The 26,263-nt window shown below is 33.7% G+C and overlaps 2 protein-coding genes across 2 annotated transcripts; both read right to left on the reverse strand.

Moving 5' to 3' along the window:
- Positions 1–11,002: 11,002 nt before the first annotated feature.
- On the reverse strand, positions 11,003–13,188 carry LOC120158484 (laccase-6-like). The gene is made up of 6 exons (XM_039169306.1): positions 13,061–13,188; positions 12,820–12,971; positions 12,497–12,741; positions 12,268–12,396; positions 11,249–12,190; positions 11,003–11,148 (listed from the first exon to the last, which is right to left on the reverse strand). The coding sequence occupies exons 1-6, from the start codon at positions 13,181–13,183 to the stop codon at positions 11,018–11,020; spliced, it is 1,722 nt and encodes a 573-aa protein (XP_039025237.1). The 5' UTR covers positions 13,184–13,188; the 3' UTR covers positions 11,003–11,017.
- A 7,779-nt stretch (positions 13,189–20,967) lies between these two features.
- LOC120158488 (alkaline/neutral invertase CINV1-like) lies at positions 20,968–22,884 on the reverse strand. The gene is made up of 3 exons (XM_039169309.1): positions 22,771–22,884; positions 21,532–21,978; positions 20,968–21,144 (listed from the first exon to the last, which is right to left on the reverse strand). Exons 1-3 carry the CDS (start codon positions 22,882–22,884, stop codon positions 20,968–20,970), a joined length of 738 nt encoding a protein of 245 aa, XP_039025240.1.
- Between the last annotated feature and the right edge of the window lie 3,379 nt (positions 22,885–26,263).

Consider the following 26,263-nt stretch of genomic DNA (forward strand, 5'->3'; position numbering starts at 1 on the left):
GATTTCGATGTTTTTGGGATCGATACTTTTTAAAACTGTATCGATACTTTATGCGTGCAACCCTTTTGACATTCATTTTGGACAAAAAGTATCGACACAAATTCCACAAGTGTCGATACATTATGTAGACCTATTCTCTCATAAAATCGGTATAGTTATACCGGTTACATTGTAAATTTATCTATTACATTATAATTATGGGTTTCGATGTTTCTAGGATCGATACTTTTTATAAATATATCGACACTTTATGCGTTCACCATTTTGGGTAATCATTCTGGACAAAAAGTATCGACACAAAATTCAAAAGTGTCGACACATTATATAGACCTATTCTCACATAAAACCGATATATTTATGCCGGTTACATTACAAAATTATGTATTACATTATAATTATTGGTTTCGATGGTTTTGAGATCAATCCTTTTTAAAAATGTATCGACACTTTATGCGTGCACCATATTTGGCATTCATTTTGGACAAAAAGTATCGACACAAATTCCACAAGTGTCGATACATTATGTATTTCTATTTTCTCAAAAAACTGGTATATGTATACCGGTGACATTGTAAATTTACCTATTATATTATAATTTTCAGTTTCGATATTTTTGGGATCGATACTTTTTAAACATGTATCGACACTTTATGGGAAACTTTAAGTTTGGAAACTTTATATGTCGATACATGTTTGTAAGTTACCGATATTTCTAAGTATGAAAACTTTGTTGTGGAGATTATAGAAAACGATTCTTTAATAATGTGTTTCGATACATTTGCACGCAGATGTAAAATACATTAATAACTAGTATTGATATTTCAACAATCCTCAAATGTATCTGTATACAGAGAAGCAAATATGGATATAAAAGCTCGACCAATCAACCAACAACGATTCAGAGATCAAATGTCGTTATATATTCGGAGCAATCAACCTAAATGAAACGCGAGGGAAATCCCAACCATCATAATTTTGAGTAACAAGCAGGAAGACTGGATATACGAAGAATAACTTTCGAATATTATCCATTTCATCTAGCTCATGAAGATAAGATAACAGTAAACCGAAACAGTCTGAGAGAAATATAGCTGATGTTGAAGCAGCTGTATATTTAAAATCTCAAAGGCGATCCATTTGGTTCTCAAACATTTAAAGCATCGAAAGCATTTAGGACTTATGATTTGGGTGGTACACGGGTAATGCAACAAAATGCATCAAAAAATTCTCGATAATTAAACGTTAAATCTTTTAATAATAATGTTAAAATAATTGAAGATACACACGTAAAACATAAGTACTTGTACAATTAACAATGTAAACGGATAAAAGTTCTCCGATATAATGAAAATAGCCGTAAATGACAAGTATCGACGATTGTCATGTACGCCTATTACCATTGCACCGATAAAATTTTACCGTTTACATTGTTAATTTAGCAAAGTATCGATAGTTTATACACGTGTACCCTTCAATTATTTTTGTTATTATTACAATTTGTAGCCCTCAATTATAGGATTTTTAGTTGCCATTTATTGCATTTCCCGTATATCGCCCATATCATACGTCCGAAACGTTTCTGACGCTTTAACTGTTTCAGAACCAAATGCATCACCGTTGAGATTTTAAATCTGTAGCTGATTTTACGTCAAGTATGTTTGGCTAAGACGATTTCGATTTAGGGTTAACCTACCTTAGTGAGATGGCTGGAATGGATAGTATCCGGAAGGCATTCTTCGGATATCCAATCTTCCTGCTTGTTAACCAAAAATTACGATGGTCAGGATTTCCCTCGCGTTTAAAGTTTTAAAAAACAATTGAAATTAGGAATAATCAATGATAACATGCATATTAGCTAAGTTAATAAGTTTTGAAAAAGGTAAGTTGTTACCTTATAAATGAAATTTGAAACACTCCCGATGCTTCCATTGAGTAAGTTGTTGTTTGGATGGAACAAAGGCTCGGGCTAATATTTATAGTGGAGCCGAAATTTATATTGAAACTCAAAATCAAATTGAAATTTAAATTCAAACTCCAATTACATATGAAATGAATTTGAAATGCAATGTTAAATTGAACATGAAAATTGCATAATTGATTCATACTGTTCGAATAACATGCGTTATGAACAATCAAGCGGGTAAAAGACAATATTTATTGAATTCAAAGCTGAGTTGTGAGTTGATGGGGTTGTCACACATGTCACGTGGTGGGAATAAAGTACTCACATGGAAGAAATAAATAGATTGTTTTGTTATGCACAGCCCATCCCATCCGAATGAAGATATACACACAATATAATCAAACTAAAACATACATACACAATAAATTTATACATAACAATGTTCAAATAATGTACCCACAACGAAATTAATCCGATGAAAAAGGGTTATTTCTAACGAAGTCCGGAACATTAGGCGCATTCAACAAATTTTCCAAATATTCTCGTATATTACCTCTTTTTTCTGAGGACATATATAAATAATTTCAATTATCAAACTAATGAAGTGCAATTTTACTAACAATAAACTAAATTCTCATAAGCATGAATAAATTTGTGTCATACCTAGAGCATTGTCGCCCGAATGGGAAGCAGCGTCAAAGGAATGTGGACATATGTAATTGTATTTCTATATAAACACATAAATTGTTAATCAATCAATGTATGAACACCTGTTTAACTGGAAAAACATATTGCATAAATGTAACTTACCGGATTATAAATCATTTTTCCCAGTGAATCATCGACCAACAGTATATCTAGGTCGTTAAAATAAGGAAACGCGTTCCAAACATCATTGAGCTCTTTACAGTAGGTAACATTATCGTATGTTTTGCAATTTGCTTGATCATGTTCACAAACAGTCGACCATAAATATGTAGGAATCATAGACAAATAAAAGTCAGCAAACTGTAATGACATTCATCTTACCCAAGTGAATAGAAAATGGTTAGACAACAAAGGTAGTTTATGAAGTACATGGTCGATGTTATGCCTGAGATTGTAATCAAGTTTGAATGTTAACATTTAATTGTATATTAACAATTTTGGATACAATAATTCAATTGCTAAACAGTTCTAACCTCATATTGGAAGACCAAATGGCAACAACAAAGTTGTCTACACAAAAATGCATAAATTCATATAATCCTATTCTGAGGACAACATCTACAATATGAAGAAAACTATATTAAAGTTCCAATCTTATATGTTAAAATAATGGATACAAAAGAACATAATTAGAACCTTTTGGCTATTTTGGGAAGTAGGCAATGACACCATTGACATAAAAAATTATAAATTTTCTTACAGGTGGCATTGTAGACACGATATATTTGTTTGGATCATCATAATCATCATCATCGTCGTCGTCGTCGTCGTCATCTTCATTGACCTCTTAGTTGTCCACATCTGTTAAAAGAAAATAAAATACATTTTAGAACGTGTAAATATTTAGAAACATAAATAATTAATTACCTAACTTGTTTGATGTCATTGACGTAATTCATTACGCAACATGGAGACTTCATCGCGCAATGATGAAATATCGGCTCGCATTCCACTCACAAGGGAATCAATATGCTCCCAAAAATTGACCATGTATTTCATCACCGTCTTAATTGTGACATCATCTCCAACTGGAGCTTCTGGAGCTTCTTCCATCATTGCGTCTCCAATTGGTTGGTCGTCTTCATGGATAATGGGGTCCATTTCCTCCCTCTCTTGATCTTATCCGACATCATTGACACGCTTTCAACCGACTTTTTCAACAAAATCATATCCCGCATTTAAAAAAAAAACATGTCAATATTGCGGTTAATCGAACAAGTGTGTCATGCGAAAAATCAACTTCTTTCTTATTCAACAGATGAGTGATGACACATCCATACGGTAGTGAAGTTGAAATTGTTACTCCCTTTGTGACCATATATACAGTTGTATTAAATATTAGTTTAGCAATGTTTGGAGCCCTTTCGGATTTATACTTTGCTATCCACCAATAATCGCTGTCTCGAAGCATTGAATATTTTTTCCCAGTAGGTCGGATATACCAAGTGAGCATTTTGTGAAACACTCTCGACTCTACATCTAGGTGAATTGGGCTATTTCTAGCAACTCGTTGTATTGTAGTATCTAAATCATTTTCATCTGAATCCCTTTATTCTCGACACCTAGACCCTCCGCAATAGTATCCAGAGATATATATATATCCTTCCCCATTACATGGGTATTAATTCATATTATATTAGTCTTATTAGGCTCGTGCCGTAAGGAAACATTGTTGTAGAAGACTCTAATTAGGTTGGGGTAATATTTTGGTTCAACACCAAGGAATTCAAGCCAACCCCAAGATGTAAATATGGATTTTAAACTAAATGCATATTTATCATCGAACAAGAAAACCAGGTCAATGACACGCTCGGGACAAATATTCCTTACTTTAAAACTCCTCTGCCATCTTTCTTTCTCCGTATCGGATCTAAAGTTCAAAGTTTCGAAAGACCTGATTTCCTCAGAAGAAGCGATTGTTTGACAAGGAAGTTGTGGTTGAGAAGAACTGGGTTGAGAAGAGCTTTGAGAAAGACCGCACTTCTGACGCTAATGTTTTGGAGCCATTTTGGGTGTGGATGATGTTACATTGGAACACAACACACACTCAGGAAAAAAACTCCAATATGGAAATCAATCAAACCCATAAAATATCGATAAATTTACCTGAATATATGATCGTCACTGTTTTGAGAACGCTGATATTCGTCGGAGAGGAAAAGTTCTCTTTTGCCTTTAGGTTTAGAGTTTATCGATTTAGATTTTGTATCGATTATAATCTATAAATAATGAAGAGGGGAAAAACACGCGATTTTTAAAATGGTATCGACACAAATTTAAAAATTATTGATACTTTATGCTGACCTATTTTCTCATAAAACCGGTATATTTATACCAGTTACATTGGAAATTTACCTATTACATTATAATTACCGGTTTCGATGTTTTTGGGATCGAAACATTTTAAAAATGTATCGACACTTAATGGGTACACCCTTTTGGCATTCCTTATGGACAAAAAGTATCGACACAAATTTCAGAAGTGTCGATATATTTTCTAGACCTATTCTCGCATAAAACTGGTATATTTATACCGGTTACATTGAAAAATTACCTATTACATTATAATCATAGGTTTCGATGTTTTTGGGATCGATACTTTTTATAAATGTATCGACACTTTATGCGTGCAACATTTTTTGGGCATTCATTCTGGATAAAATGTATCGACACATAATTAAAATGTGTCGATACATTTTGTAGACCTATTCTCACATAAAACCAGTATATTTATACCAGTTATATTACAAAATTACCTATTACATTATAATTATGGGTTTCGACGTTTTTGGGATCTATACTTTAAAAAAATGTATCGACACTTTATTTGTGCACCCTTTTGGGCATTCCTTCTGGACAAACATCATCAACACAAATTTCATAAGTGTCGATATATTATATAGACCTATTCTCTCATAAAACTGATATAGTTGTACCAATTACATTGAAAAATTACCTATTACATTATAATTATGGGTTGGGATCAATACTTTTTATAAATGTATCGACACTTTATGCGTTCACCATTTTGGGCATTCATTCTGGACAAAAAGTATCGACGCTAATTTCAAAAGTGTTTTTGGGATGTTTATAATTATAAGTTTCGATGTTTTTGGGATCGATACCTTTTATAAATGTATCGACACATCTGCTTACCTATTTTATGGAAACTTTACGTTTGGGAACCATACTGGACAAAATGTTGGAAACAAATCTTTGTGTTTATTAATTTTGTCATTAAAAATATATTTTTACCACCTACATTGTAAATTTACCTTTTATTTGAAAGTTAATGAATTTTGTAGTTATTATACATACTCTCAATATGGAATGACCATTCAGTGCCGCACATGATGAATATTATGATGACATTTGGAATAATGCAGACAACGATCTCCATATATCGTAAGTATCAACATGACTCTTACTGTGTATAAGAAACATGTACAACAACCTACTGCTAACTTTTCTCATCTCATACATAATTACATTCACATACAAAATTATAAATCGTATACAAAATTAACCCTACATTTACATTATCGCTTCCTTTTGTTATTCTTGTGTCTCATGGTAGCTTTTGGTATCTCCTCTCTTAGTTGATTTTGATTGTGGCTTATGAGATCGTTTAATATTCGCGATCGATCCCACTGTCCAACAACCTATATTCAAATAGTCAGTACGTTAAGTATTGTAAACCACAACATTCAATCTATGACTTTTAACAATTTAACCGCAAACGAATTTTTAATTCCACTTACAAAATCACCAGTTGCCACTGTAGAACCGATCGATTCCATCCGCGTCATCACAAACATGCCACAATCATATCTGTTACAAAATTTGAATACAACATATGTCAATTATGAAACTTGTATAAATTAAGCTTTCTATTTATGATAACATCTAATACCCATTCACTTGCTCATTCATCTTATGCTCCACAAATTTGAAATTTTTCAAGAGGCGGCTTCCTAGAGATCCACATGCTTCTACCCAATTGCGTTTCTTATTATAATTATCTAATATTTTCATCTGCATTAAAAAATATGAAATTATGATCCAAACAAATTATGCATTATAATTAACATAATTTTCTTGTCAATAACCTTCAAAATTAAATTACAATATTAAGACATTGATTATATTCTTAATATTATTTAATTACATTTATTACCCTTTCTTGCTTCCTCGGTCTATCTAACTTCAACTTCTCCATCACTCTAACCACTTCTTCCTTTCCCCATGCACGGATGCGTGCCACTCCGGTTCTTTCTTAAGCCGACACTGCCTCATAGCCTGACCAAAAATCAAACAGTGCAACATGCATTTATAATAAAATTTATAATTTTATATAATAACTATACTATCATTTTATATAAAAAAACGTTCTTCAACTCATTTACCTCTAAGATTGCTATGCACCCTTTGCGGTATCTCTGGCTGCCCTTTTTAAAGGTGATTATTGATTCAATCAATCTCGAATGGACAGATTCAGCCCAATTGAATTCACCCTTCAAGCCTACATCGCAAATGAGCTTCATATAGTCCTTGTTCGTTGACGTATCACCCGTTGGACAAAGAAAGATCCCGACAAGGTACAATAGAACTCTGGCCTTCAGTTCATCCCTCCGTAAGATCCACTTTTGATTTCCTATTCAAGTTCATCATATGTCACCTTCTGCTTCAAACCATATTTGGAGGCAAGTGATTTCCAGTTCTTACTCTTAGAGACTTCTACAACACTTTTGCATACATTTCCTACCCTTAAGACGGCTGCATCACATGGAATCTCCAGAGGAAATGAAAAATCACCATAGTTAGCAATACATTGTTCGACATCAAATTGCACCATCAAGGATCGACATAATTCCCTCTGAATAGGTCGATCCCTTACTCCTACCAACGATCCAAACCCCATTTCTCCCAGCACATTCAATTGACTTTTCTCCTTAAGGTGTTTAATTAATGAATTCACCCTTTTAATTCTGCACCTTTTCGTCACTTCCTACATTTTTTAACAATATATAATGTTATAGTTCTTATATATTTTGTATCAACGTATTTACAAGTTTAATTAATACCTTCTTTTCATGTGTTTTCGTCCATTCTTTGTATTCTTCACTATCCATCTTTGACTGTGCGATGTAAGGTTCCTTATCAGCATCACTCATCAAATTCCAGTTCTCCAACACATCATTTCTCACCTACTATTAAGCATAAACGTTTCTTAATCAATACATTAACGCTAAATAATACTCAATGTCAATTTCAATTTACATACCGAACCGATATGTTCGCCACCTTCCTTCATCCTTTGACATTCGGTCATACTGTTAACATTTAAAATTTGTAATCAATTTAAAGTTCTTAAATACTTTAATCCAATTACCATTTCAACAATAATAACAAAAAGACATTGATACTTACTAGAAGTACATATATCCACCCTTTGGTTGCTTTCGAGTCTCGGCCTCAATTTCAAAGTCATATGTGCCACCAACAATTTTTCCACCCATTGAATCCATTTTTCCTTCATATATCAGTTTACGCAAATCAAATCAAATACTTGTTACATACACTTTATTCAATATACAAATATAGATAACTACTCTTGTGGTAAAACGATTTTCTTCAAAGAATTTGAATAGCCACTATAAAATGTGTCGGCACATTTATACAACCTAAAATAGAATTTTCTACCTATGATATTATATACAGGTATCCATATTTATTTTCTACCTATAATATTATATAATCGGACCCAAATCCTTCTTGGCTTCGATTCGAAATCCCCAAACTAAACCAAAAACCCTAATCCTTATTTCCTTCAAACGAATGAGAACACTCAATACTCCAAGTATCGACACATTTATACAACCTATAATATCATTTTCTACCTATAATATTTAATAAAAGTATCGATATTTATATTTTACCTTGAATATCACTTCCTACCTGTAATCTGTCTCAAATGTTTCTTTACTCCAAAACCCCAAACAACACATAAAAACCTTATTTCTGATTACTGTAATAATAAAAAACTAGGGTTTCGATAACGTACTTTTTGATTCGACTGCAGCAACAAACAAACAAACTTCACTTTAGAAACGCCTTCTGAAATGCAGCAACAATTACGCTTCGATTTCAAAAACTCGTCCGTTCTATCTATTTTTCAGAGGATATTTAACTATGCCCTTTATATTTTCACCGGATATGTTATTTATATTTAATCGATACAACTAAAAAAATATCGATACTTTTATGTCAGGTGTCAATACTTTCGATAGTATAATTACCTATTTCTTTGAAAGTATAGATAATTTATTATGCGTACTTATTAAAGTATCGACAGTTTCAATATATCCGGTAGCGCTTTACCGGTTTTGTCATTTCGAGACTGGTTTTGTCATATTTTTACCTGATCGTTGTGGACGATACATTGTTATAAAGTATCGACATTTTATAGGCGCTAAAACTACTTCTCTTTTAAATTCACAAAGTGTCGATACCTATATTAAAGTATCGACACTTTAAATATATCTGGTCATTCTATACCGGTTTTGTCCTTTAGAGATCGGTTTTGTCATATTTTTACCTGTTATATCATTTTGGATCGATACATTGTTATAAAGTATCGACACTTTATGGGCGCTAAAATTGCTTCTCTTTTAAATTCAAAAAGTGTTGATACTTATATTAAAGTATCGACACTTTCAATATATCAGGTCTCTCTATACCGATTATGTCTTTTAGAGACCGGTTTTGTCATATTTTTACCTGTTATATCGTTGTGGATTGATACATTATTAGAAAGTATCGACACTTTATAGGCGCTAAAACTGTTTCTCTTTTAAATTCACAAAGTGTCAATACTTATATTAAAGTATCGACACTTTCAATATATTTGGTCGCTCTATACCGGTTTTGTCCTTTAGAGACCGATTTTGTCATATTTTTACCTGTTATATCAGTTTGGATCGATACATTGTTATAAAGTATCGACAGTTTATAGGCTCTAAAACTGCTTCTCTTTTAAATTCACAGAGTGTCGATACTTATATTAAAGTATCGACACTTTCAATATATCTGGTACCGCTTTACTGATTTTGTCTTTTCGAGACCGGTTTTGTCATATTTTCACTTGTTATATTGATGTGGATCGATACAATTTTATAAAGTATCGACATAAACCGACAAACTAAGTTTGCTGGTTGCCAAATTCTTTAATATTTCTTCATGATTTAGACCTACTACATTATTATTACTCAACATTTCCGGTAGCGCTAAACCGAATTTATTAAATATCTTTTAATGTATCCGGTAGCGCCGTATACATTGGTTTCTTGTCATCAAACCCATTGTGATGAAGTTAACTAGTATTAATAATATTCAAGTAGTAATTGACTAGAAGCTTTGTGTTTAATTTTTGATTACCCAACTGCAAGAATTGGATATAGAAAATAAATTTTTTGCATATTAACTTCACCTTTTTTTCTGAAAAGAAATACAAAACTTTATCCAATTTGATTATTTTGAGTCTTGGGAATTTAAGCATATCTGTCATTGTATTATTTAGAGATGGACAAAAATTTTGATTGACCTATCTTTAATATGGTTACTATTTGCTTCATTAACCAAAGCCCAGCACACGATTACCTGTTTGTATAAAGGAGACCGGAATCTGATTTCCCATATTGCCGGAAAAAAATGATAGACGAGGTGAGTTTGAGTATTGTTGAATTTAATTTAAAAAGTTTAAAACTGAGTTTGACTTGATAGTTTACGAGCTTAAAATTATTAAGATCAATTTTAACTTGAAATCAAAGATTCGAGTTCGAAAAAATTTGAACTTAAAAGATTTTCAAATTTAATTTGGTTGAAGTTCTAACTCGCTCTGTTCAAGCTCGAGTTTGAACTCGAATCTAAACATTAGATACATAAAAACCTTATATTGCATTATTTTTAAAGAAACATACAAATGTTAATATTATTAATAATTTAATTTAAATAAGTTAAAACTTTAATATATTATTTTTAAAGTTCCTCATGAGTTTTTTGAGTTGTGTGTCAAGCAACTTATTTCGGTATGTTAAGGATTCAATTTTTGATCAAGTCGAACTTAAACTTGTAATTTGTCTTATTTCATTTACTAACATACGATATGTTTTATCTCATTTACTTCATACCGTCTATCTTATCTTGTTTACATCCATTAAAGAAATGAAAGGAAAAGAAATGTAAGATTTTATTACTCCAATCTTTACATCTTTACAAATGCAATTTGACAATCCCAATCAAAGAAATGGAGCGGACCATATAACACACTTGCACCCAAAGAAAATAGTTGGTGAGAAATATCAAAGAAATGCACAAGGTTTTTGTTTTTCCCCAATGCAAGGTGGTCTAGCAGCGAGGCAGGTCTGCAGGAGGATGAGGCAAAGTCTCGAGCTCTCCCTTTCCGTTCTCCACTATCAATACCGCGCCTAATCCCCACGATTGGTGTATGTCTAAGTGGCAATGCATAAACCAAACCCCTAAATACCGCTCAAACAAATCACATTCTACTTAGTTTAACAGCAAATATAAAGAGTAATAGGGATCTCAATTTTGATTGTAAAAAGAAATATATCTTACCTGGATTGTCAGCGACAAACCTAATTACTGCCCATCCTCCGACGGGGACACCGATTGTGTTCATATAAGGTGGATCGATCAAGTTGAAGTTTGCAGTCTGCGGATTGAAATTCCCCGTACCATATCCGACAACATAGAAGCTGTATCCATGGAGATGAATCGGATGGTTTTCGGTTGTGACTGTGTTGGTGTCCTGGAAGATAATTTGGACCCTGCTTCCGAATTCGATGACCTTGGTCCTAGTTCCATTGATGGCCTGTGTGTCATTAGGAGCATTATTTGGTGCCCCATTGACGAAGTCATAGAATTTAAGGGGTGCCCCGGGGAAGTCCTCGGTGAAATGACCATCGATCTTCTTATAGTAAGTTTCCAAAATAGATACAGTAGGCTTCACGAAGGATATATTGTTCATGGAAGCTGCAAATGTCCCGGTGTTCGTGCCTTGGCAGTTCTGCTGCGGTGTCTTGGACAGGCATTTGTTGACGTTTAACCCCACGGTGACAAACAAGCAAGTATCGATCTCTTTTGGAACATTAACAGGATTAAGGCTTCTAAGACCATCCATGACAGTCTTTACAGCAAGGTTATCGTTAAAGCTAGGTAAGTTAGCCGGTAATGATAAACTGTTAGGGGATGCACCTTCGTATTCGAAGTAAGCAATCGCCGATATGTTTTGAAACGAAACATTTTGGGCAGACATGTAAGGTCCCATGGCCATGGAGTACTTTCCTATGGGCCGATCAGCTGTGACAAGGACATTCATGGTCTGCCCCGGTACCAGCATCACACGGTCTGTGGTGAACGACTTGGTGTACTCGGCATCGGCCTCCACAATTGTTAATTTATGATAAGCTATGGTAAAGAAGTTCTCCATGTTTAACGCTGCGTTGATTAGCCTCAACATATATGTCTTCCCGGGAACCACATTGATCTTGTATACACCTGCCCTCCATGATCAAATTAAGTGACCAGATGTAACTAAATACAATAAAGAAATAGTGTTTTAACTATGTTTATACCGTTTTTGGAGCAGTTGTAGTTAGGGCCTGCGTGACCGTTAATGGTAAATGCATCAGCCGGTGGAGCGGCTCCTCCGCTTGCTAGAACTTGTTGCTCTAGTTGCAGTACATCTTTTAGCCAGTACTCCCCTGCCACATTTGATCATCATAACCAAACATAATCGATCACATTATTTAAAGTACTTTGGCATGTCGGATCGAAGGAGATCATATATACACGTATAAATACCTAGGATTACAATATGTTCTTCGTATGGATGCTTGAAAGGGTAGGGGACCCCAGCCTTAGGATACACAACAATGGCACCATAAACAGTGGCCCTAAGCCAAGAAACATGGGCATGCCAGAAAAAGGTGCCTTTCTGCTTCACCATCGTGAACTCGTACGTGAAAGTCTGGCCAGCTTGAATGGGACACTGGGTAATGTAAGATGGACCATCGGACCAGCATGATAGCTTTTGCCTAACACCATGCCTAGGAGAACAACAGGGCGCAATGATTAATAATGTTATATAATCTGTAAACCATGGGACTTTTTCTGATTAATAATACCAGTGAATGGTGGCATTGTAGGGGGTCTCATTGGTGACCTTGACGATGATTCTATCGTCCTCTTCGGCGTAAACTACAGGTCCCGGGAACATCTTGTTAATGGTAACAATCTCTTTGGTGTTACACAGCTTAGTAACTCTCAAGGTTTGCACCTGTTTGCATTGAAAAAAAAAACAGAAATGAGAATATAAAGATAATTATATAGGCATAGCAGAATAGTTCATGCATTTGATGGATTGACCTTGAAATCATAGAACCTGGTCGAGCCCCCTCTAGGCCATTCATGTGCCATGGCAGGGAAAGCTTGAAGATAATACGACATCGACAAGCAGAAGAGAAAGCAGAAGGTGGCAAAGGTGGCCATCTGGGGAGAGAGCAGGAAGGTAGGGAGTGGAAGCGAGAAGGGGGCCAATTTAAAGAGTGAAGCCACTGAATATTTTAAGAATTTAACCATGGAAGCTAGAAGTAGAAACAATAAAGTTTTTTTTTTGGTAGGTGAATTATGTTTGTCAGCTTTCATGATACCTCAAGGCTCTAACGTGGTGTCGTGATAATAATGTGTTGGGGGCGTGATTATTCACCGTGACCCCATTGTGTTGCTAGGGATTTTTAGCCATTTCCTTAACAGGGAAAAGCAAATTATTTTTCTTTTGTTTTTTATTTGTAATCTGTCAACGTTTTCCCAGTTAAAATATGTCGTTGACTGAGAAAAATATACACACTCAACAGCTACATCTCTACTCTCTTTGTCCTTACGTTTGCTTTGTATTATTTTAGTTTCCACGTATAAGTACGCATGTCTTATATTATATAACTGATGTCACTGAAAACCAGTTATTACAAACTGGATTTTTTCAGCTACGTTCAGGCATGAAAGTTAAGCAACACCGACCGAATATCTTTTTTTCCCTCTAATAGTTGTTGAAGTTCCATATTTTGCTTAACTGCTCTTAATATGTTATCATTTCTTTTAATGGAAATTATTGGCTCTTTATATATATATTGGTTTGAATGGGATATGCATGTCTTTGCGAGTAAGGGTATGAAAATTGAAGGATGCCGGTTGAAACGAAAAGGTAGAAAAGACAAACGATTAGACCAATTATATTAGCTCTGTAGTACTCGAAACAAAGGTAGCAATGGGGAGAAAAAGATGGGTTTGTTTGCTATGATCTTTTCAGACATCTGCCATTTGACACTATCATAAGCATTGCTGCACCCTGTGGCTTGAACTTCCAAAATTGTTTCTTAGTTTAAGATTTTGCTTTCACCTAAGCCAAGAACTTTGAGATTTTTTAACCAATTGTTTTTAATCCATTGTTTTTAATCGAATATTGCAGAGGTTCATTATGGAACCGTCCCCCTAACCCATTTTTTATTAAATCTAAATCCCAACAGTGGGGCTATAAATGAGATGAGTATTACTCCAATCGAAAGCTCTTGAGTTTAAAATAGTCAAGCTCGACTCAAACTCGAAATAAAAAATTGAAACTCTAACTCAAGCTCAAACCTAAACATTAAATACATGAAGACCTTATTTTGTATTTGAAAAAATATATAAATGATAATATTATTAATAAGTTAATTTAAAAATTAAATTTTTAATATATCATTATTTTTTAGTTGCTCATAACTTTTTTAAGTAGAATATCAAGTAGTTCACTTCAACTCGTTAATAACTAGAGTTGAGTTCGATCTCAAATCAACTCTATTCAAATAGAATGTTAGATTAAACTTTATCAAATCAAATTTGAATAACTTGTAGTTTATCTTATCTCATTTACAGTCATACCCAATAGAATATAGAATATGGGTAGAAGGGGAGCAGTTGGCCTAAAGTGTCCAAGAAAAATGGCTGAAACCAAAATTTTAAGCTTTTAACTAATACCATCTAATTTAATTAAAGATTCCAACTGTAGCAAAGACCTTTGCTTTTCTTTTTCTATCCCCCATCTTAAAAAGAAAAGAAAAGAAAAAGAAAATCATGGTGTAAGTTTATTTATCAACATCTTAATCTACATGACATGCATGCTTGAGACAAAAGGGTTAGCTTAATAGAGTTGTTTCTTTATATTTTATGACTGTAAAGATTGATGCTACAGCATAAGAAAAAATTTAAAAAAAAATGGATTTTCAGCTTACTGAGAAACCATTGAGACAGAGTGATCAACTATATTTCCATGTCTGAGTGCAATAAGTAGCAGCGGCAACAAGCAAAAGCCATCAGCAAGCGTACAGCACAGCAGTATCATTATCTTGATCATCATTCAAATAAAGGAAAAACAATTTGCAGAACAATGGACAAATGGAGAGAACATGTTTCTGTTGGCTGGGTCATTGTCTTTATGATAGCAAACACAAATGGAAAAGCTGTCCCAGTCTGCCAGCTTTCCTGCTATAATCCAATCCAATTGTGATTCATTTTATGTTAACTAAACACTAATCAGTACTGATGGCAAGCTTCTATTCTGTAAAACATAAATAGTTAATGGTTCATCGGTTTCGGATGCACTCACACTGGACCTGCAAGTTGAAACATAAGCTTCCTACAGTGAAAACAAACCGGCTTCAAGCTGCCCCAACTGCAGAGAAACACACGGGTGGGTTTGCTCAGGAATCAGATATCAAGAAATTCCACGTTTGAATTTCTTCCGTTGTAGTAAATCAGTGGTTTTGATTGCAAAAAATGCAGTTACATGGTGTGTAGAGGAGATTCCAAGGACGACCATGGGCTCCAAATTGTAAAGATTTAATAAACATACAATGATACATGTAACTTACAACACCATCAGACCAAATTTTGTGACCCACCTTTGTAACTTCCTCAACTCTAATATGTATTTCATTGATGAAGAAATTACCGTCTATCTATTACCAGATATTTTGGCAACCCAAAAACACTTATACAAGGAGCACTATGTTGAAAAGTACTTTTAACCTAAAAAGTCATCTGTTTTATATTGTTTCTATTGTTAGAAGCACTTTTAGACCCAAAAGTACTTTTGAAAAACACTCTCAAAATGTTGTGAGAAATATTTTAGAAAGATTTAATCCAGGGTTTATGTTACATATATGAGTTTTGTAGGATATTGGAATAATGTTTTAGGAAACATCAGATTTTGGTATATATATAGAGAGTTTTTTGGATATATAAAATATCATGTATTTATACTTTTCATGATCGTTGTATGCATAACGATGATACACAATTTTATTCGAAAACAAGTAGGTCATTTTAAATATCTATATAATTTCATAGAAAAGAGCTTTCATCAAGTATCCAAACCAAATATCTAGCAGTTTTGATTTCATCCTACCCAGAGAATCATTTATAAATAATCAAAACTACAGCCAAAAACAAACTCTACCATAAAGAATAATCCAAATTAAGAATATATCAACTGAAAGCATTAGAATTCCAGGGCAGACACAAGGATCCTAGCTAAAGCAAACATGACATTCTTTCATGGGAAGAAAGAAATGCACCTGTGGCATGCACAGTAAACTGACAAAACAAGGCTAAGTTGCTGAAAACAAAACTCAAAGAACACTTCCACTACTGCCTCTCATCCCTCCTAGTTTCACTAGTTGAATAAGATTTTGAAAAACATGCTGACAACTTAGTGAAAGAACAATATAAATTTATGCGTTTGGTATTTTCTTTTTGCTTTTCTAATGAATTTACAAGAGAAATCACCAATAGCCCAAGTCCAATTAAAAGAAGAAAAGGCAAAAAGAAGGACTTCATTAACATTAAACATGAACTCACTTCGCACAGTCCCAGAACAAGAAAGTTATTGGGATAAAAAACACGCAACAACATGATGCATCGGCAAATGAGTTGAGAATTGTAAAGTTGCATCATCTTCAAATTAAATTACAAAGAAATCCAAAAATTCCTTGGAAATTCGATTCAAATGATAATTAAAAAAAGAAGAAACTTACATCAAATTAAAAACCAAACTACAAGAGAATTGAATCAACGACTAACTCAATACATCATAGGCACGTATAAAAAGAAAAGGAAAAAAATACCGAAACAGAGGGAACAAACCCTAGAAGACGAAGTGATCAACAACGTTGGGCAAATGGATGGAATGGGTCTAAGGGGTTGGTTTGGATCGCGGTTCGGTTTCATGTTCGTCATGGAGAAGCGGCTTGGTGAACACAAGGGGGCGATCATAGGCTTCCTCATCCTCATCAAAATCGGTGGTGCTGAGATTAATACAGGAGCACCGCTCCATCGATGCGAAAAATGCAGAGGCCACGCTGGTGCCGACCCAATTAGCCATTCGATCTAGCTTGTCGCACGATATGAAGCTGCATCTGTCTTCCATCGCCTTATTCGATCAAATTGTTGGGATGCGATTATTAAACCGCAAATGTTGGTAAATCAGCTTTGTTAAAGAGAGAAAGGAGGAAGACAGTTAGTTCTAAAGTGGCGCCACACTTTCCTTTTGCTAGCTGGCTGCTTTTATCTTTTTAACGTAGTCTTAATAAAATAGTAATAATAATAATAAGTGGCTGAATTTTACCTTAAAAAATAATTTTGTTTAAATTTTTTTACCAAAAATTAATATTTAAAGTTTTTTCAGTTACAGGTGTTCACTGATATATTATTTTATATATATAATTTTTTAATTTTTTTAATATTAAAAATATTATTTTCTAATAAAAATAATTTTTTTTAAAAATACTTAATTTATTTACAAAATAACCCCAAACTTTTAATAAAATTATAAAAAAAACTCAAAAAAAACTAAAATATCTCATTTCAACTCCGTTATCATGGTGGAACACCAAAGGAGCACTGACGGAGCGACGCCGAGGATGAGTCTTGAGCGGAATTGGATGGTGGTTTGAATGTTGGTGACGGCATTGCATATGGATGTCGGGATCGACCAAAATCGATGAAAGATAACGACAGTGACTTAAAATATGATGAAACTTCGAACGTTTCTCCACGAAAAACGACTACAGCTTACAGCGAAAGGTCACCGAGGGTTTGATCGGAGGTTGACTTCGATGCCAATGATAGTAACAGTTATGGTCACTGTCGGACAACTGACAACCTATTGCAGGGGGTAAGGGGAGAGGGAGCATGCGGGGGCACTGCTCCTTTTTTTTTCTTTTACAAAAAATATTTTTTATTTTTAAATAAATTCTCAAAATTATCAGAATTTGATATGTGCCATTTAACGATCACTTTACTACAATTTTTAATGACGGACACCTAAATGTATACCTTTAGAAACTTTAGACATCGATTTTTAACAAAATATTCTTTAAGCACATAATCATATTTTTAGACAAAGTTCAATCACTTATTTTTGTATTAAGGATTTAAAGTATGGCATGTGTTGTGCATCACACGATTCCTCCTTTTACCATTTGTTTGGCCTTGTTTTCTTTTTAGGATAAACTAACTATTCCAATAGTCACTTGATTATGGGTGAGGTTCTAACTTGACCATTTATGTATCAATTTCGTTAATCATGTCACTTAATTACTTAAAGGATATCAATCAAGAAATATATTATTAATAATTAACAAAAATAATGGCATGACAGTTAAGTAAATTTATATAATTGTACATTTGGAATTTTATTTTTTATATACTCTATTAATTTGATCATAATTTTAATTTAATTCAATTAGTTTAATCATTTAATTAAATAATAATATGTGTTACCGAAGTTAATAAAAGAGGGATCAAACTTAAGATGTGTGGAAAGAGATTTAGGAGCTCTAACCATTTAGTCAAATCTACCCATTGGTTAAAAGTTAGCAATACATTTTATTAAAGGTTATCTTATTAATGAAAATTAAAAAAATATTAGGGTTGAGAGATTTAAACCTGCATATGATGGATAAGGAAATGCATGCTTAACCACCATGTCAAATTTAATATTTCATTTAAATATTATACAAATTTATTTAAGACATAATAATACAAATTACCCCTAACGTTTGACAACAATGTCATTTTAACTCCTATTTTTTTAGAACACATTACTCCCAATGTGTTATTTCGAGTCAAAAACTCTCTCATTGGATGAAAATCGTTATTCAACTAACGATCAACCCTTAAAGTTGACTCAACCAACACATGTGGAACGAGGTGATGATGTGGCATATCCACGTCATAGTAGGTGATGACACGGCAATATGTCATGTCATTAATTTTTTAAATAAAAATAATAATTTCTATTGCAACCAATTAAGGAGGAACAATGTCACTCTCTAATTGGTGATGATATAAACAAAGTAAGAAAAACTTTATGCTTGAAGGGAAATCGAAACAGATTCAGGTAAATGGAAAGTAAAACCCAAACCACCAGGTCAACATGTTTCTTATGCTTATATGATGAAAAAAAAATATTTATTTCAAGCGTTTTGACGTTTAGTATTTCAAATTCTTACGTTAAAGTATTTCTTTTTTCTCTAACATGCAACTTCCATCTCCTCATCGTCACCTCCAGCGTCATTGCAATTTTCCATGGCCTTTCATCGTTAACTTCAACTTGTAATCCAACATCTTATCCTGCTGCATTTTCCCGTTGTTTCTATTTTATGCATTGTTGGATCCCGAAATCCTTCTCAAATCTCAAGTTCAAACTTTAAATCCTCGTTATCCAACAACACTACTTTGAAAAACTGGGAAAACAATTTCCTCTTTGGTTCTGTCGTTTTTGTTATCTTTGTTCTTCCTCTCACACGCTTCATGTTAAATCCTGCAACTAAAATCGCTCATTATCCAAATTCAATATTCAAAAACTCAACTAAGAAAGAAACTTTAAAGTCGATATCAAAAGCAATGAGGAATGGCTCATTAGAAATAAACTTTAACTAAATTCGATAATTTATTTACTCCTAGAAGGAAAGAAAAACTCAACTAAAGTCGATAATTTCTTTTCTCTTCTCCCCTCATTTTTTTTACCAGCGACCATACAAAAAATATAAACCCTAAACCCAAAAACAGAGTTGAAAGTTAACCCATTAGGAGCAGAGGAAAAGGGGAATGTGAATATAGGACCAGTGGTACATCGATGGGAAATTAGGTTGAGTACAGTTTTGATTCAACCCAACTCATCTTGAAGCGATCTTCTTTCACAATTCCAAGTTCTGAGAATTTCTCTTCCATCAATGAAACAAGCTCATTCGTGCTACCGAGAAATACGGCTCTAAAACTTGCTTGAATCATAGTTTTTTCGTCTTCGCTTGATTTCCACGAATATCTGAATTTGGTTCTTCATAATGAACGAAGAAGAAATACCAGTGAAGAGAGGATGAAGAAATGTTTGATAAAATATGAGACAAAATGTATATGCTAAATACTTTAACTCAAAGGTAACAGTTAGTGTGGTGGTTGGGCATGGGGATTCCATGTATGATGTCCCAAGTTCAAGTTTCCACGAATATCTGAATTTAATCTCATCAATAGACAAAATACATTATATAAAAACATATAAAATTAATTTAAAAAATTGATGACACCTCGTTCTTGTCACGTCAACATTTTATATATGTGGCACTGCCACGTGATTTATAATGTCATGTAAGTCCGCCATGTTATCTCAAGATATTGACCATTAGTTGACTAACAATTTTCATCTATAAAAAGAGTTTTTGCCTCAAAATGAAATATTGGGATTAAAATGTCAAAAAAAAATAGAGATAAAAATGACAATGTTATCAAATGTTAGGGGTATTTTTTATATTATGCTTTTATTTAACTATCACATCAACATTTTATAGAAGAAAAAACTATCACATCAATATTTCTTTAATGACATGTGACTTAAATGATATCTTTTAGTTAAGTGGTTTGATTGATAAAATAATAGATTAATGTTTAAATTAAAACTTTCCAGTAGTTAAAGTGAGTATTCAAATAGTTAATCCTTTTTCTTATTTTTTCTTTAAATTAACGGATTCTCAGCAGTGATCCTTCCCGTTGGTTTAATGTTAAGCCGGTTGGGGAGAAAGAGCCGTGGGGTCGTTGCTGTTTTGTTCTTGGCCCTTACAGTTATGAACTCTGTGTATTGAGATTCGTTAATCTTTGTCGTGCCGTAAACTGTGCAAGTCTTTGTTGCTTACCACAATGCCAAAACTGTGCAAGTCTTTGTTTGTAACCATATATGTTGTTTAATTGTGTGAAATCAAGCCAGTAGTAATTTCGGAGTGATAACTGATAGCTGTTATGCGCTTATCAATGCGCTTGATCAATTCCTTGCCATCTCGTTCTGGTTTCAGCATCTGCCTTGAATACCTTAATGCAAAATAGAAGTGGGCATGGATTTCGATAGGATATCCATAAATTCCCTACCCAAAGTGCAAGCACTTTGAATTCCAAAATTACACTCAATCTTAGTGCATTAAAATCCCAAAATAGCAGTACCGAACCAACACCTGAAGCAACACTAGGCACTCCAGTACACAAAATGAGTCCAAAAAATATAAATCGAGCTATAATTCCTCTGTCTAAAACCTTGCAAAATTACTGGCATAGTTAATCGAGGTTCAGAACGAAAGAAAATATAGCGTGGCGAGTATGACTTCTCTGCTACTAGACAAGGGCCAGTATAAAATCATGCACTGGTAGATCACAGGCTCTGAGGGCAACATAATATTGACTATTTAGATTGGTAAACCATATACTAAAATTTTAGAGCAGTCAAAGGATAATTTCATGATAACAGGATAACTTACCATTCTCCTATCAATCATGCTACACCCATCTGCACACAGAAGAGTTGGAAAAGTATCAAATCCATCTGAAAGGCAAAGGTTAAGTATCAGCTTCATTCCTCTCTGCACCTCAGGCATTTCTGAAAGTGTATAATGATGCGTGCACTTGGTATATGATCTTAGCAGAATGATCCACCAGAACCCAGAGTCAACAGGAGCAACCATCCCTATAGCACTGCCACCAAAATCTGCAACCAAGGTTTCCCTCTGCCTATGCGAATCATAAAGAACTTTAAAACTGGCAGGCATGACACCTTCTCCAAGTGTAAAGTTGACTATCCTTTTCTCCCAATCTTGGAGGTGGAGAGTCTTTAACACGAAGTTCTTTACTATCTCTGGATCGCCACCAGCACTGGCTGGTCTCATTAGACAGGCTAAGCCTCTGGGAACAAAGTCTCTCACAAAAACCTGCAAGATAAGAATTGCCAATGCTATTGGTTCCATGTAATTGGCAATTATGAGATAAGGAATTCAACATCTTTTAACTCGTTCTATTTATTAAAGTAAAAAAATCAGCGAATGAACTTGATAAACGTTAAATACTACGATTGAATAGTAGTTTAGGCTGTTTAGCCAAAAATAAAAATTGTCTTTGATTTTTTTAGTTACTGTAAAATATTCACCAAGTTCTCTCAGTATTGGCATCTACAACAAGTGTCAACTTTCACTTGTATGGGAAAATGCCTTCAACGTTTGTTTTAAAATAGATTAGGAAAATATAACGACTCGTGATAAAATAAGTTTCAACTAAAAATAGTAAAGGCAACAATATAAATCCAGTTTCCTGCATTACCTTTACCCACAAAATTTGTAGTTGCAACTTACTCGTAGGGCTGATCATGAAGTGCCTACTTTCATCGCAAGTAACATAACGAGTGTAACCATAGATCGACTTAGTAAACAATATGGCTAAGAAGTAGATTAATGGTTCTCATAAATATCAAATTAAGAATTCATTAAAATCATTCAACAAACAGAAAATGTCTCAAAATGCAAAAGGATTTAGGAAGACCAGATTGCAATAAGTAAAAAATCTGAGCATACACAATAGCTCCTAATTAGCTTACTAAAGAAAGATGCAGTAAACTAACCGTCTAAGAGAAATTCAGTTTCATTTTCAAACGAAGGACTATAACAGAACAAGGGAGGTATTGAATTTGAAGAAACAAAAACGATAACAAAGAACTAAACAAATTATACCTGATTGTAATTCAAAGCCTCGGCTGTAGGATTCATAGCCGCTAGGGTTCCAACAGGCAGTCCTTTGTAATATACGTAAGATTTCAGGAGTGTCTCCCACGCTTCTTCCATCATTGCAGTATTTTCTGTGTAGTTCAATTTAATGGCAAAGTATATTCAATTCGGGGTCAAAGTTCTCAAAACTTGTGCCCATGGACGAAGCTCCCTTACTGCCCAAGGGGCTCGGTCCCTGTTAAAATTTATATATTCGATATAATTTTAGTTTAATAGTATTTTAGTTCACGGAAAAATAAATTTTAAAATTTTAAAATTTTAAAATATAAAAATTATTAAATATTTAATCAAGTAGGGATCGAACTAAAGAATGATATGTATGTGCTTTCAAATTTTTGATCTAATTATAATTTAAGTCATTGTAAGTTTAAATATTAGACAAATTAGATGTTGTCTTTTGAGTTTTTATTTTTTTAATTTAGGGTGAATACAAAATAATATATGTACAAAGACTTTTAACTATTTTATAATGGACGCTCATACCCTTACATACGTGCTTGAACTCGAGACCTCAAGGATAACAACAATCTCTTAATCACCAATGTCGCTTGTTACATGCTAAATTTTGAGTTTAAGTATCTAATAAGTCTTTATATTTTTCTTAAATACTCTAATATTTCAGCCTCTGCTTATATTTAATTTTGACTCTTAGGGATTTAAATTGCGGTCGCGGTCACGTTTTCGGTCGCAGACGTAATGGATGCTATCGCGGTCACTGCAGGTATCGTGGACGTGAATTTTTTTTTTAAATTCACACAACTTATTATAAAATATAGTAATTATAATTATAGAAAATCACTTTTAATGATTTTTAGAGTATTTTGTAACACTTATAGATTTTTATTAATACATAAACACAATTTTTACCATCATTAATTATTTTTTGTATTTATTTATAAATTTCTTAAGAATATTATATTAACTCATAAAAAAATAAAAAAATATAAAATATTGAGTAAATAATAAGATTTAAAATATGAACGTGACAACTAAGAATAATAATAACTAAGAATTTTTGTCTTAAAATTTCATTTGTGTTCACCTTCGTATAAAAAATTTGTGTTTTTCTAAAAGCGTTTTGTATAGATTTATTCACACTACATACAAAACAAGGATAAACAATATGAATTTGGTTAAAAAAACGTTCCTAACCTAAATGGAGGGAAAATAGTGTATCATATTATTGTTGAACAAGGAACAACCACCACAATTGAACTCGACTATTACTAGATTTCGCAATCTAGGATCACAACCCAGAACCCCTAATAATTATCATCAACAACCTTTGAGTAGAAACAAGGAAACCATAAAATGGGAAAAACTAACGGCATCACCATCCATACTCATCAAATAAAAGGCCCCTCAAAACTCTGCAACTACTGTCCAAGAGAAGACCATCACTGCAACATTCGATCGATTAAAACAGTCAGCGAGGGGTTATCGACACTTGGCCAGCAACATCAAAAGCGGTGACGATACAACACAACGCAAGCAGTACCCCAGAAACCTATCTACAATTCTGCAGGATCCTCCACTGCAAATCAACCGAAACCTATAGCCGAAGAGGAAGACGAAGCTCTTCTTGAGGAAGACAAAGAGGATCCATTAACGGGGATTAAAGGTAAAAACGGTCCGTTATAGCCGCGATCGACCTTTACCCGTTAAATTGCGGTCGTTATCGGTTGTTATGGGTGTGATTTCGTTTTACATCGTGATTTCGGCTGATATCAGTAACGGGAGCTGTCGATACCGCAATATAACGGCCGTTATACGGTCTGTCCCTGCTTGTGCCTATCTTAGCACACGACTTCAAGGGTATATGAGCCACGCTGGCATTATCAACGATTTTCTCGTACCTATGCACTCTCATCATCTTATTTAGCTTTTCTATTTTTTCAGTCCATTCATTTTCTTCCTGCGATTTATATGACTCTCCTTTTCCGATGGAGTCTTGACATTTCTCTTTCAGTATATTTGGATTTTCTCCCTCTCTTAATTCAAGAGGTGCCTCTCCATTATGAGTTGATTTTACGTTGACAGTTTCTAAAGAACCTAACGAAGGTTCCTCAAAACATTCAGAAACTTCATCTTCTTTGAAACTCTCTCTTTCTCTGCTGAGGTAGAGAATTCCAAGCAGACTTAAACTCCTTATACGAAATCAGATGATTTCTCGGTCGCTTTGTCACTTTCTTTCTCCATAGTCTCCAAAAGCTGTTCCGCGATCCGCGTTATCCATTCTTCATTCTGTTGAAGATGGATCAAAGAATCGGCTACTTCCACCTCTTTTCCCGACAAAGCTTCTAGTTCTTTCTCACCGTCTCCGGAAAACGGAGTCCGAGGAGGCAGAGGAACCGCCCCTGCTTCCCCTGTAACTTCAATAATGTCTCGCATCGATATGAAAGAAGATGACATCCTGAAGAAAAGAGAAAAGAGAAAAGAAAAGAAAACACCAGCAAAAGATATTTAAGAGAGGAACAAATAACATTGTCATTTAGAGATAGAGAAATATACCTTTGAGAGCTCTTCGTTCGTCGTTTGTGAGAGGAGAGCGAAATTGACTGCTACAGAGAATGGGGCGAGACAAAAATGTAGCAAAAGGGAGGGCGAGAGAGTGGGAGGCTGGAAGCTCTCGGCTATATTTTTTAAGTACCCCTTAAACCATCTCTAGTCTTCATCTGTACTCTAAAACATGTTTATCTCTACTCTAAATATAAAATAATAATTCATGTTTAATATTATATCTACGTTATCATCAACTCTACTTTATTCATAATATTTAAACTATTATAATATTAATTTTACAAATAAAAAATAAAACATATATATTTTTAAAAAATATCGAGATATAATACATAAATAAAACATTTATAAATAACATTACGAAAATATAAATAAATAATAAAAGTACAATTAATAATAATAATATGAAAAACATAAGTTATATAATTATTTATTTTAATTCTTTAAATTAGAATATTCATTCTACAAATGTTCAATTAATGCATTTCGTAGAGTAAAATTACTATGTTTATTCATCTAATTTTAATATATTTTTATATATCTTACAATTTAATCATAAAACAAAAATTAAAAATTATAAAAAAAAAGTTTTTTTTAACATTACTACAGTAGCACGCTACATGTAGCCTGCAGTTTCAAATATCTTCACAGTAGAGATCAGTTTAGCGCAGCGTTGTACCACTCCAAAGTGGAGATATGTGCCACATTATTGCAGCGTTGGAGATGCTCTAAAGGGGATGAACAAGAGAGGAATATTAGGCGATGAAAGAACCAGAAAGCATATTTGGGCGGGGAGGGATGAGTCTGTACTGACTATTGTGTACTATAATTCTGTTTTGAAGAATTTGTTGAGTTTAGCAATTTGGCCTTAACGTCTAAGTTATTAACGAATATACCATTTCATTTCAAAACATGGTCA

Source organism: Hibiscus syriacus, unplaced genomic scaffold (genome assembly GCF_006381635.1).
Source record: "Hibiscus syriacus cultivar Baekdansim isolate YM2019G1 unplaced genomic scaffold, ASM638163v2 tig00111317_pilon, whole genome shotgun sequence".
In the NCBI taxonomy this organism is placed as follows: Eukaryota; Viridiplantae; Streptophyta; class Magnoliopsida; order Malvales; family Malvaceae; genus Hibiscus; species Hibiscus syriacus.